Genomic DNA, 14,360 nt, shown 5'->3' on the forward strand with positions numbered 1-14,360 from the left:
ACATCTAGTCTTCATTGCTACTATCGCTAGTTTTCAATTTAAAAAAATAAATATTTATACCTTGAAAGATTCCACAAAATTCACAGGAAGGGGATTTATGATTTGGATTTGTTCTTCTTTCTCTAATGCATTAAATGACATTTTGGACTTTCTAATATTGAATTCTATACCCATAGCCTTGCAATAGACATCCATAATCTCTTTTCTACCTCCAATTTCCCTTAACGATCCTTGCCCAAATAACATAATATCATCCAAAAATAGTAAGTGAGATAAAACCATAGATTCATAAAATTTTATACATTTTAAAATCCCTCTACCCTTATCTTTAATCAACATACTTAATCTTCAACCACTAATAAAAAGAGAAAGGGTGACAAAGGAGATTCTTACTGGAGCGCTCTCAATGTATTTAAGAAACTTGAGGGAGATGAATTTATTATAATTGCAAAGGATGTCAAGGAAAGACAACCCATAATCCATTTTATAGTTTGTAGGATCATACCAGAATAAACTAGGACCAATCTAAGAAAAAACTAATTCACTTTCAAGATCCAATTTTATTATTATGATAGGAAGCTTGTGAGTTTTGATTACATGTATGCGATCTTATGTGAATCATATTTCATATGAAATTTCCTAATTAAATTGTTTCATATAAATTACTATTGACGAAATTCCTTCTGTCTTATTAGCAATAATTTTAAATATTAATTTATATGCTAGGTTACATAAAGATATGGGCTTGTACTTATAAAAGTGGTAGGATCCTAACCCTTGAAAATAAGGGCTATGAAAGTGGAGTTGATAGCTCAAAAAACTCTTTTTGAATTTCTAGACTCAACTATTCTTAGAAGGTTATCCACCACTAGGTCAAAAAAACCTATATAAATTTCTACTATCCAACCAATGGGCCTACGGATTTTTTCTCTTTAAAAGAGTTTAAAATTGATTTCATCACCTCCGTGCCCAAATCTGAACTGGTTTCATCACTTATAAGCTTTAGAGATAATTTAATAATTTCCACGATTTTCCTAATATTTGCTAACTCTAACTCTTAATCTTTAAGTAAATTTTCAATTACAACTTACCCATCTCAAGTGTCTCTTCAAAAGTCTTAACCCTTAAGCATTTGGCTTTTTGATTTCCTAAATTATGTTTGCATTACTTCTATGGCTTGCAAATCTTTGAAAATTCTTTGAATTTATGTCACCTTAAGAAAGTAAAGTGCTCTACTTTTAAGCCTCCTTTCAATTTCCTTATTGTCAAGTAATTCCTTTTTTTTAATCTTCAAGCTTTTGTTACGATATTTTTCAACAATGTAACCTTGTTTTTTTATATTAATAAAAATAATTAAAAAAATCTTCATTATAGAAAAATCTAACCTCATTATTATTAAAAAGTATAGAAAAATCTAACCTCATTATTATTAAAAAGTATTTAGATGCTTTCTTCCACCTCTTTATTAAAAAGACTTTGGATGCTTTCTTCCATCTTTTTATGATCCTTTGAAATTTTTAGCACTATTTTAAGCTCATTCTAAATAAAGCTTCTGCTTTTACTTTTACTCTTCTCAAATTGAAAATATAGCAAAATCTTCATTTTTGTTATGAAAATATGTTACTTCATAGCAAAATCTTCATTTTTGTTATTAAAATACATCAAACCATGGAAACGAAATATTTAAAATCCTTAAATTAACTAATTAAACTTCTCACCTTCCAATTAAATTTTCAACAAAATAAATAAATGATCCAATAAACTTCCACCCACCCACCCAAACAAACCCAAAATTATTATTCTTCTCTTCTATCATTGCTCGATGTTGGGAACTACTCTTACAAATCCCAACTCAATCTACTTTGGTATTCAAAGAAATGACTTTAAAAACTTTTCTAAAATATCGCTTTTGCTTATCCCCCACCTCTCTCTTTGATCTCCAAGCCTCCAAAAGGGTTTTTGATCTCCATAATGGAAAATTATTATTCTTCTAAAAACATTTCCCTCTAGGTAGCTGGTTAAATTTGTGTTTTTACTATAAATTGTACGTTTGTAACCCTTTGACTTTGTGTTTTTCCTTATAAATTACAGGTTCCCATCGAAAGCTACATGCTGCGTGGAGTTCATTTATACATTTCATGTAAATACATCCACACGTCTGCCACTATCATTGGTTGTTTAAGCTTTACCAGGAACGATGCTTATCCTGACCACTCATGACGAAAAGGGCGGTCATAAGCATGAACATGTCAAATTCAAAACTAGGTCATTATGCTTTTTGTTTAAGCTGTAACATGCGTTTGCCTTTGTTTAAGCTTTACATGTCACGATGTTTATCCTAACCCTTAAAATGACGAAAAATGTTGGTCATAATGATCCATCATAGCTCCGAGAAACTTCCACCTGCACTAAGTAGCTCACATGTCGCTTACTTTCCGCCGCTTGGTCCAACCAGCAGAAAACGTGTTCCACACAATTTAAGGCCCTGAAATTTATCTCTAATGCGTCATTTTCAAGACACGGAAGCTCAGCGGAAACCCTCAGCGTTTCAGGGCCATACATTTGCTCAGTTTTAAAAATTGTTTGATTTGCCAGGTTTGGATTTTTTGATATCGGAATTGGCTTTGCCTTATGAGTAGTATGTTCTTGGTTTTGTGTTTGGCGCATATTGATTCAGGTATGTATTATTTCCAGTCCTTTTATCAGCATAGGCGGGATGTTCTGTATTTTATATTTTGGGGCCATACATGTGGAACCGTTGTCATTAACATGCTTCCTAGCGAATGCCTGTCTGAATTTGATTTTATAGGCTTTTGCCTCCTACCCGGATCTTTTGAGGAAAATTTAAAGATCTTTGGCCAATTTTTGCTGTTATGATCTTGAATTTCTGAAAATATAATGGATTCGTTTTCTAAATTCCTGATCCGTCAAAGGCTGAAGGGCGCGAGAGTTTTGGCTTTGTAATAGGAAATGGACGAATAGTTTGCAGGTGTTTGGATTTTGACTCTCTAAATATATAGAAGTCGATCAGAATTTCTTTCGATTGTGATCTTTCCAGCGAGGTTTACGCGCTTTCGGAATCTCCTGGAACATTGATTGTGATTTAACGCGTTTCTGTATAAAGGTTCTTTTGGCCAAACAGAAAGCCATCTCAACTGAGATTACCGAGGATTGCGAGCATTGAAAACTGTGTCAAAGAATTTAATGCAATTTTCTGATGTGTCGATTTTCTCAATTTAGGCGCTTTCTTTAAGATCTCAGATTTACATCGCTAGTTATGTTTCAGGAACATTTACGTTTTCTTTCCGTTTCTTTATAAACGAGTCTATGATGCTTTCCGTCTGTTCCGCTGTTCGACCTAGCGTATATTTTTCTGCATCCAAGAAATCCCGCAGAATTGCCGGTGAATTTTCTATTTTTCAAAAATTCTTTATATAATTCTCTCTGAACACAGCATCCTCCTTATTTCTTTATATTTAACACGGAAGAAAATGTATCAGTTTCGTATATTGTAAGACCACCTTCATTTCCCGTTAAATGACAGGGTTTTTATACAATTTCCGCTGATGGATCGTGTTTCACTCTTGTTTTAAAGGTTTTGACTATGAAGTTTGGGGAGAGATTTGCCGAGTATCTACACGGAGAGGATGAGCATTTTCTGGACAAATGCTCGCACCTCGAATACAAACGGTTGAAAAAGGTACTGAAAAAGTGCCGCGATGGATACTTGCATGACGGCATGGGATCGGACTTTGAAGCAGGGCTTCACAGTTCACAAACGACGGAAAACGAAGACGTGATCTGCGGGGAAACAGCCAAAGGCATTTCCAACTCATGTGGTTCATTCAGCACATGTTCTTCGGAAACTTGTGCAGGTGTTTAAATCTAATTAATGCTGTCCATTTTTTGTTTATTATGGATACGGAATAACATTTTGTGTTCTCGGATTCAAATATTTAAAGTTCATTTTCAGTACGGAGGAGGTTTGAAGTCAATATACATCTTTATCTTGTGGAAGGCATTGTGCAAACCTTTTTGTCAAAATACTAATCAAAATGGCCAGCTGTTTCGGGCTGAACGTTTCTAACTTTTCTTTTTCGTATGTGTCCTCTTGCAGTCTGTGATAGAATTTTCTTCTACGAGCTTACTAAAGAAGTATCTGCTATAGTTGGTTGCTTCAGTTCCCGTGCCAGACGTTTGTTGCATCTGCATCTTGCGTCTGGTTTTCAAAGGTATCTGTGGCGAGTTAAACACTTCTTTGCTGATGATCATGAAGCAATGATTCGAGAAGGCCGGCATTTAGTCAGCTATGTGGCCATGAATGCCATTGCGATCCGAAAGATTCTGAAAAAGTATGACAAAGTAAGTTCAGAAACGACGTCGCTTATGTTACAATTGTTTGTTTTCTTGGATTGGAAAAAATTGCTATGTTTCACCACACCCACATTCATAGTCAAGGTCTACTACTTTTTCTAGCAGTATCAACCGCGCGGTCACATTTAGCCCGTTGGGGCAGGTGGTCCCATGGAAGGCATAGGAGAACTCGGGAAATTGAGAGGAATAAAACCCAGACGCTCAGCGTCTAAAATACCATTTAGCTGCTTTTTACCCCAGAACTTAGTTCAACCGGATTGCTGATTTTTAACCTTTAAAAACATTCGGCTATGAAATTTGTGGAGACACCTATCGTCTATTCGCTCCCACAAATTTCTAATTTCATTTCGAGTTCCTGATTGCCAAAATCACTTACTTTCAACCGTCAGAAGGGATCCTTCCAAGGAAAATATGACCTTGGAAGGGATCTCCTTTACATCTGAATGTATTACTCAACTATTTTCGGTTTTAGAATGTTAATAATGTGGTATTGTCATTTTTGAATGCAGGTTCATAGCTCAGTCAATGGCCGGAATTTCAAGACAAAGTTACAGGCTAAACATATAGAGTTATTGAAGTCACCTTGGTTAATTGAATTGATTGCGTTTCAGATCAACACAAGAGATTCGGAGCATGGACATATTAGTAATATTTTTCCTGAATGCTCATGCGACTTTACTGCCAGTGATCCTGTTCTTACATGCACATTGCCTGATTCTGTGAAATTGGAGTTTAGCCTCACATGCCCTATCTGTTTGGTAAGTTCAAACTCTGTTGGCATTTTTAGTTGTTGTTCTTCTCCAGTAACAAGTACCTACAGTACCGAGGCTCTGATCTAGAGTTGACTTTTCTTATCTGGTAGCTTCAAGCGAATGTAATGCAGTAAGCTGAGCCCCGTGCAAATATAATATTTTTTTTTCTTCTGTTACTGGATTAGCGTTAGGGACATACATGGTGTTTTGCGTAATTTCATATTCCATGCATTGAGGTGTCAGCTACCATGGTTTTATGCATCCATTCCATTAGAGATCTGCACAGTTATTGGGGAGAGATTGTGTCCTAGTGCAGCATGTTTAGAAGTCAGGTTTGCCACTATGAAGATATGAGACTATCGGCAAAAAACAAAAATACAAGGTAGGAATGTTTGATACTAAAGTCAATTTGATTGTATGGATTTCTCACCACGGCCTGTATGGAGTTCCCAAATTAATGTTAATGCCTTTGCCCAATAAAAGTTATGTTTGAGCCCTAAGACTCTTTAGCTCAAAACCTGTAAAACTCTAATTCTTAAATTGATTTATCGTTCTGCGGTTTGACCTATGGAGCATCTTGGGTTTTCCCTGCATGTGTAAAAATGTGGGTGTGCATACTGAGCATTGAGCAACCTAGCAACCATGTTTATCTGTTACATGCTAGAAAGGAGAGCTTCAACATAAAAGACAGTATTAGTTGACTTCGCTATTTAATGCATAGAGACGTTTCTTCCCTTGTTAGTAAGTGTTCACGATGTTCCGAATTTTATTATCTTGCAGGATATAGTGTTTGATCCTGTTGCATTGGGGTGCGGACATATTTTCTGCAAAAATTGTGCGTGCACAGGGGCATCAATACCAACAATTGAAGGGGTCAAAGCGGCCAATCCACGCGCTAGGTGCCCAATATGCAGACAGGTATTGCTGGAGCTCTTTGCCTTTAGATTTTAAAAGAGTGCACTCCCGATGACTGCTGAGTTTGGTTTATCATTTTAAACAATACTTTGATCCATCTCTTGGAAGTTGAGTTATGGACATACAAAATAGAGAAAAGCCATTGAATTCTGTAAGTGTGAATGCAGATGGGGGTTTATGCTGATTCTGTTCATTTGCCCGAGTTAGGCTTGTTGGTGAAGAAAAGGTGCGAATACTTGTCCTGTTCTAATGGTTGTTATTTGTTTTGACATTGGAACATTGTCCTGTTCTAATGGTTGTTATTTGTTTTGACATTGGAACATTGTATGACTTCAAATAATGAAATAGTTTACATATGCATCATATATCCTTTTGTGATGGTTTAAACCAGCAGATGCAGAGGCTATTGGAAGGAAAGATTGCATACAGAACGGGCAGAGAGAATAAAACAAGCAAAGGAACATTGGGATCTACAAGCACGATTTGTATTAGGCTATTTATGACTTGTGCCACAGTTTTTTTATATGGAGATATAGTAAGTCAAAGCATATTTTTTAGTGACGAGGCCAAAGAATGATTTATGACATTTGCCATTTTTTTTTTATCCGGAGAAGTTGCAAGTGAAAGCATATTTTTAAATTGGCATGAGGCAAAAGAATGTCAAGGTGAACGATTAAGGTTTCCTGATATTTGCATATATCAATGCTGCCCACTAACAACGATTAGAGAAAGATCTTCACTGTGAGAGTGCATCAAAATGTAGAATCCAAAACAAATGCCTATTTTGGTTTTCAATAACATAAAGAAAGACAGGCTCATTGTTTCTTTCTTTCTTTCTATATATATTCGAAATATTTCAAAATTTACTAATACATTATGTTAATTTGCTGCCCACTAAAGAGAAAGATCTTCACTGTGAGAGTGCATCAAAATGTAGAATCCAAAACAAATGCCTATTTTGGTTTTCAATAACATAAAGAAAGACAGGTTCATTATTTCTTCTTTCTTTCTATATATATATATTCGAAATATTTCAAAATTTACTAATGCATTATGTTAATTTGTTTTGTAATTACAAAATCAGTATGTATAAAGTAAAAACCTCAAATATTCTAAATAATTGTTTTTTTTTGAAAATTTTCGATATTTTAGTTTCCTTCGCATATTTCTTTATTTATTAGTTTTAACCCCAACATATGTCTTTTCTCAATTTTTCTTTTTTGAAAAACCAAAAATTTTGGTTTTATCGGCACCTGGTTCTGGGCGTTTTCTTTATGTTCATCATTTCTAAAACCTCAGTGTTGTTTTAGTGTCCCAATATGACTTTATGTCATTTGATAGTTTTGTGTGGTTATTAATGCAAAACGATAATATCGACATATCAGAATTATCTTGTATAAGATAACTTTTCTCATTTAAATGTTGAGGTTATGATATCTCAGTATAACGGAAATGGTTATGTTAGTAGATGGGGTTTACAATATTGACATATCGATTTTTTTAACGAAATCTCCCATTATTCCGGTATTTTAGTATAACAGAAATGGTTATTTTAACTGGCAATTTTTTTGATACTGACTGACTACAATATCAACAGATCGGATATTTTTTAGAATTATGTATTTCATTAAATCTCCGGTATTCTGATACACCGATATGCCATTTTTTAGAATTATGTATTTCATTAAATCTCCGGTATTCTGATACACCGATATGCCATGTATCCATGTCACCTCATTCTTTGACAACAAATCATCATTGGCCCCATGGTAGATGTATATGTGTCATTTAACATATGGAACTTGTTTTCGGATTTTTTTGTAGTCCATAAATGTTTTTTGGTTTGACTTGTGTCTTCCACCTGGTCGTGCCTCGTCATCATTATATCAGTGCCACATCATCAAACTATTGAAAGCTCAAATATGCATATATCAGAATGTTTAACAACTTTCGCAATTGCTATAATATGCATATATCAGAATGTTAACAACTTTCACAATTGCTATGTTTATTAAAATCCTAGTATCATTAAAATGCCTAGATCAATTTAAAAGTGATTAATAAACAAGGTTAACACTAATCCATTTTCAATTAAAGTCAATGGTTTTGTTTGACTAATCATTTGTGTTTATCATGGTGCTAAGCAAGCCAGTGTTATGATTGATTGTATGTAAATATAATTCAATGTTCAAATGATTATTCAACGTTTTTATAGCTCTTCGAAACTTGTCAAGTCAAATCTGAGTGATTGCTCTTCAATGTTTGGAGTAAACCATCTCATCGTCGGTGTCTTCTAATTGTTCTAAATTCTTAGAAGCAATATTGATGACATCCTATCTCTCGTTTTATTTGGGAGTCTTCATTTATCTAGATTTGTTCCACTATCATTTCTAAATCCCTTAAGTAAGCATTAAACCATTTTTCTTTGTTTTCATGTTTATTTGAAATTTGAATGAACCGTTGGTATGAGGTCTATTTATGGTTTTATCGTAAGTAAATGTCAAAGTGATTAATGTTCGATTTACAAATTATTTTCCTTAAGGTGTGAATGGTTTTCATTCTACTTTGAGTCCTTTTATGACTTTTCCTAAGGTGTGAATGGTTTTCATTCTACTTGAGTCCTTTTATGAATTCTTTGTTTGATATCAAATTTTTCCAAATAATTTTGCAAACTAGTGTCCAAGCCTTTTGCTAATGTATGATTTTTTTCAGTAAATTATGGTTCTTTTCTAGAAAGCCATGATGATTCTTTCAGTAAATTATGGTTCTTTTCCAGAAAGCCATGTTAATTTATGTTTATTTTCAATAGTTGTTACATGATTAAGAAGCATGGGGCTTCACTGGGAGCAATACCATAGCACATGCATTCATAATGGGGATATATATTGAAGAAAAAATGACAATATATTGAGCATATAATAGGGGTAAAGGGTTTTTATATTGGTAGATATAAAAAATGAAGCTCAAAGTTAATGAAAAATTATGAAAGGGTATAAAAAATATTAATAAAAAAATGGATACCTACAATATCCAGTGAAAGTAGAGTTTTTTCAAATTGGGAAGGTGTATTGGGTTCGTATTGGTAGGGGGTTAAATAATATGATTTTAAGAAGTATTTTCCAATATGTAGTCAAATTAAGGGTATTGTTTAGTATGCCATGAACGCATGTGATATGTGAGAGGTTCATAGAGTGAAGCCCCACAAGATTCACAAGAAACATAGGAATTTGATCGATTTTTTAGAATTCCTAGAAAAAGGCGATTTTATAAAGTTTCAAAGACATTTGTCACTTAGCTCTTTACAGGGTTGCAGTCAGACACTCTTATCCAATACACATACATGGCACATTAGACTATTTCCCATGGTGATGTTAAAAAATACACTATTATAAATGATAAGAGACATATTGTTGGGTCCCTTGGGCCAAAAGACTTAGAAAACTTGTATAAATTCCCCAAACCAGAGATTAAGCTTGATAACTATTTTGTTAAAGATTTTATGGAAGCAGAGGTCACAAAAATGCAAATAGACATGGAAAAACTTATTAGGGAATGGTGGTTTGATGATAATAGATTTAAAGCTAGATCAAAAGGGTTATACCTTATCGAACAAATGAAGATTTCTCCAACAACAATTGTTGTAATGTTGTGCAGACTCTATGGGGACCCAAATTCATTATAATTTAAGCTAGATTGGGTTCCTTGACTTCATCAAGTATTAAATAAAGGAATAATTTCTAATTAGGTTGGAATTTTGGTAACTAACTTATAGACACAAGTTCAAAAGTTTTTAGATGCTCCTCTTGGTTTCATTCCTTAATTTTTCATGTCCACTTATTTATTAGGTACAATTTGTGCAAGAACCCATTACCTTTAATGAATTGGAGTTGGTCACTAATTCAACTTCCTGTTTATATATATTGCAACAAACTTTGGGATTTACAAGCAAAGTAACATTTTTATGAAATTTGTAATAATTTCATGATTTAGTTGCATCAACCCTTATATGGACGAAGTCTTCCTATATTTACAAGTGATGCTATAGAAGGAGTTTTATCCATGGATAATACCATAATGATACCTTTTCCTATATAAGGATTTATGGATTTGAGGGTCCTCTTCATGCTCTTCCAAGGTATGCTCTTGATAGGTTGATTCTTAGAGAAATTGTTTATCAAATAGTTGGCATAGAAATTGCAAGAGCATTAATGGCTAGTTCAAAAAGAGTATGGCCTTCATTGCCAATCACATCGGGAATATATACTTTATCAATTTTAAAATAGGCTAAAGGTGAAGAAACAATTCTTGAGACTATTGATTGGCATATATAGCGTTTAAAAGGCATGATCCTAAACACATTGTATAAAAACGTTGCAAATATTTAAAAGATTTCAGAGTATATGTCCATAAATATTTTCCTGTTGGAAAAGTATTTTAGGGAGTCCATTCTTATAAAGAAGTTATTACTAGAAAGAAATGAATATTTATCCTTCCAATGTTGAAAAATGTCCCTAGGAAGTGAATTTTTAATTGACCAATAGATTCAATAGGTCCAAAAGGAAAAACAACTATAAATTAAGTAGTTACATACATATAAATTACAGGAATAAAAGATCCAAGCAGACACATTACAAGAAGAGAAGTTACACAAAGAGAAGAAACAACCTGGAAAGTTACAGGCAGAGCAATTCCAAGTTGATAAGTCACATTTTGAACAATCATAGGAAGAAAAACCACAACAAAAAGATCAAAGTAAACAAGAAAATGACATAGAGTTTCATACATTAAGAAAAAATGATACTTAGAAGGACCAATTTGAAGAGATTATAGGGCTATTACAACCACAATTATCAATAAGACTCCCTTGTCAACATACCTAAGTGCTTCTTCTCCTAGTAATGTTTATGTAGATTCCATTGAACTAGTGGAGGAGGAAGTTGTTCCTCTAAGTGTGTATTTATTTAACATTGTAAGGAAAATTACATTAAAGGGAGACCAAAGACAAGAAAAATGGAACAAATGGAAGAACCTCCCTCAAAACAAGTTGTTATATGGGGTGTGTTAGAAAATTAGAAAGGAAGAAATGTTTTCTTTATGTTGATAATTACTTGTGATTTCTTTATATTGTTATTAACTTTCTTATGTTCTCTTTTATCTTTGTTCATTAAGCAATTACCAAAACCAAAACACAAATATCAAGAACACCAGATGTAGGCACTCAACCAGGGCTAAAACCCCTATATAGGGGAAAAACCAATCAAAGAAATCTTCCTTCAGTAATTCAAAATGAGATGGACCAAGACCTTAGACCAATAGACCTTCCTCCTCCACCAAGTCAACCTTTCAAAATGATTCAACAATCTTCAATAGTCTCTTCTTGTCTATCAGCTTCAACCCAACAACAATCGAGAAATTTGACTTCCCAGCTTCAGAACTTCAACCCCCAGAAACATAATTTTGGCCTAGCAACAAAACATAAGTTTCGACCCTTCCAGTATCTTAGCAGCTTCACACGAGAGAGAGAGAGAGAGAGAGCTTTTACTTCTTATGCTTGAGATATACCTCCTTATTCGCTAGCCATTTTCACTGTCTTCCTTGAATTTCAAACTTTTTATTGCCCCAACAATTGCAAATTGATCTTGGTGAGTTTGTTCTCCAAATGAGGTCGAGTTTATGCCTTTATATAGTATTTTTGGCCCCTCAGTTTAGTCCGACTTGGTGGAGGAGGCCTAGAAGACCCAATTTACATGAAAATAAATATTTTTCTTGACAAATAAATCCCAAGAAGGATTCTTTGCATTATAACAGGGACAAGTACACTTGACATAAACCCTAGAGGCCTGCAATGGGGGCTTTGACCTATAAACAATTGACCCAAGAATGAAACCCATGCTTTAATAATAAAATTTATCTAATAATAAAATTTCTTTTTCTTTATTTTGATAAATACATTAATCATGACTCAAGTACAATTATGAAGACCGAAACTAGTTGCATTCTTCAACACTCCCTCTTAACTAGGGAGGTATTCATAATTACAAATATATAGAGGTACATGGAAGATCTCCAAAATGAACTACGAAGAGTTCTAGAACACTCAATGCTGCAGACTAGAAACGTAACCAGGTTATTCTATATAGTTGGGACTAAGATGGACTCAAGTGTTTAGCCACTATAGGTAGCATCAGGCTTATTTGCTAATCATCAACCGAGGGATCTAAGTGCGTATCCAAGGTCAAAGCTCCATGACGAACGCCACGCTCCTCCTTTAGGATCTAGACATCAACACATATGCCAACCATATGTCCTCCCAAGCATCTGCCATTAGATGCTTCATCTATCCCTAATAAACTAGATATATCCATTTGTCCAAGCATGCTTCCTAAGTGTTCATCCTTCTTTATGGAGAGATTTACCTATTTAAACACAAACCCCAATCAACAATAAACTTTCAAATATACGTAAACAAGTAAACACAAACCTTCAGGGTTCTCAATCATCTTGATGCCACTTAGTTATTCATATTCAACTATTCAGGAGATTTTCTTTTTTCATTTTTTTAGTAGCACCAAGGCATGTTGAAAATGCAACAAGAAAATCCTAATATAATTTTGTCCTTGAATTAAATTGGGAATAAAAATGTAATTCCACATCTCATGATAGCTTGTATTAGTTAACTAAGTTAATTTGACTTAGTTGGATCAGTTAATTCGAGTTGAGGGTCTAACTTGAGTCATGTAGAGTGTCTCCTACGCTATAGGAGCCCTAGTTGAGTTTATTTTGAGTCGTAATGAATTAATTCAGTGTAATTGAGTTAAAGTTAGTTAAACTAGTTCCAATTGTTGGAGGAACTAGTGGGAGGTCTAGTAGTGTGGTGCTGCCTGTAGTGTAGTGTAGTGTTGCCTGCAATGATCAACCAGTAACTGATGATTCACTCATAAATAACTCATGCATGTCAAATCTGAGAGTTACTCAGTTGATATTGGAGTTTAGGGACAATGTACTATCAGTTGCATAATCATCTGAATTTTACAAGTGATGCATGTAGTCAGAGGAAGGCCTATGAGGATTGCACAATTCCAATTGAGGAATTTCCCTAATTAATAGGGGGCTAATTCCCAAGGAAACAATGCAATGAAATAGGAACTTGGGCAAGCATAAAATTGGTTAAGTATTGGCCTAGGCTTGTCTAGGAAGCAGTGAGACAGATAGAGATAGTGCAGAGCTTGCTTGGGCTTGAGCAAACTATTGTAATCTTCTCCTATTTTCTAATTAATGCAATATAAATATAGCAGGGGTTTTTAGTTGTGGCTTTCCCCATCATTGTGTAATGTGCTAATTGAATTCTTTCTCTTATATGCTTTATGATTTCGTGATCGTTTAATTTTTTTCTGCTGATGAGTAGAGTAGATTCAAGTCTATTGTTTTAGAATATTACAATTAGCAGTTTGAATCTACAAGGAATTTCTACAAGACATCCTCAATACATTGCAGATCTATTCATTCTATGATTTCTTCTGCAAGGTGTAGTGTTGTTTTAATCAATCCTATTTGACCAACACTGCAACCATTTAATTGTCAACCCAGGGCAGGCCTGTTATTTCAATGGAGTTTGCACTATCTGTGTTGATACACTACAATCAAGAATGAAAATAGAAAATAGTAAAGAATGTCGCTGAATCAATTGAAGAAACTTATCATTTATGCAGAAATTAAAAACACTACATAAATGGAATCACACTTCAAATTTATCAGAGCAAAAGTGCGCCACACATTGTACTAATAACTACACCAACTGGTCAACTACCATACTGCTAACCAAATCTGTGTAACAGCATATCATAAATATGGAATTGAAGCAGATATATTCTACAAATTATACAACGACAATAGAAAACCATACAAATAATAAAATAAAGGAACCCGAATGTACAACTACTCTACCAATGCAGTCCCTACTAAAGAGGAGGGCCCTTCCTCCCTAGCAGGGATGTAGGAATGAACACGAGATTAGTTAAGAATTCAACTTGGAAACAACAACAGCATCACCACAGTGTCTTTGATATTAAGAATAATTAAAAGTTACAGGATCAAAATAACAATACTCTCTATGTTGTCCCCCGTGCCCGAGGGATTAAGTTTTTCTTATAGAAATTACATACCCAAAAATTAGGAACAGATCAATCATGAGAATCTCACGATTCTCATGTTGATCATAAAATAGAAATTGTTATAACAGTTCCTAAATATGAATTCTATTCAAATACATTGGTTAAAATCATAACCGCTTGGATCTGTCACTTTCTAAATAGATAATTC

At 34.1% G+C, this 14,360-nt stretch overlaps 1 protein-coding gene across 6 annotated transcripts; it reads left to right on the forward strand.

The window, feature by feature from the left end:
* The first annotated feature begins 2,224 nt into the window (after positions 1-2,224).
* On the forward strand, positions 2,225-6,882 carry LOC149166638 (putative E3 ubiquitin-protein ligase BAH1-like 1). Of its 6 annotated transcripts, none has more exons than XM_089432708.1 (8): positions 2,231-2,989; positions 3,287-3,403; positions 3,596-3,875; positions 4,118-4,362; positions 4,884-5,132; positions 5,907-6,044; positions 6,209-6,267; positions 6,433-6,882. In XM_089432708.1, the coding sequence occupies exons 3-8, from the start codon at positions 3,605-3,607 to the stop codon at positions 6,542-6,544; spliced, it is 1,074 nt and encodes a 357-aa protein (XP_089288834.1). In that variant the 5' UTR covers positions 2,231-2,989; positions 3,287-3,403; positions 3,596-3,604; the 3' UTR covers positions 6,545-6,882. The 6 variants fall into 6 exon arrangements, with proteins under 6 accessions (XP_089288837.1, XP_089288838.1, XP_089288836.1 ...); XM_089432709.1 differs by having other exon boundaries at positions 2,231-2,677; XM_089432711.1 differs by lacking the exon at positions 3,287-3,403 and having other exon boundaries at positions 2,225-2,989.
* Positions 6,883-14,360: the final 7,478 nt, after the last annotated feature.

Source organism: Pinus tabuliformis, chromosome 5_1 (genome assembly GCF_031772625.1).
Source record: "Pinus tabuliformis cultivar Carrire ecotype Pingquan chromosome 5_1, CPIR1, whole genome shotgun sequence".
Taxonomy (NCBI): Eukaryota; Viridiplantae; Streptophyta; class Pinopsida; order Pinales; family Pinaceae; genus Pinus; species Pinus tabuliformis.

What these genes read in the sequence shown, in the direction of transcription:
- LOC149166638 (XM_089432711.1), top strand. Translation starts at nt 3,605, where the DNA reads ATGAAGTTTGGGGAGAGATTTGCCGAGTATCTACACGGAGAGGATGAG. An exon ending in TCACATGCCCTATCTGTTTG is followed by an intron (nt 5,133 to 5,906) that starts GTAAGTTCAAAC and finishes ATTATCTTGCAG; the next exon opens with GATATAGTGTTTGATCCTGT. An exon ending in GGTGCCCAATATGCAGACAG is followed by an intron (nt 6,045 to 6,208) that starts GTATTGCTGGAG and finishes GTGTGAATGCAG; the next exon opens with ATGGGGGTTTATGCTGATTC.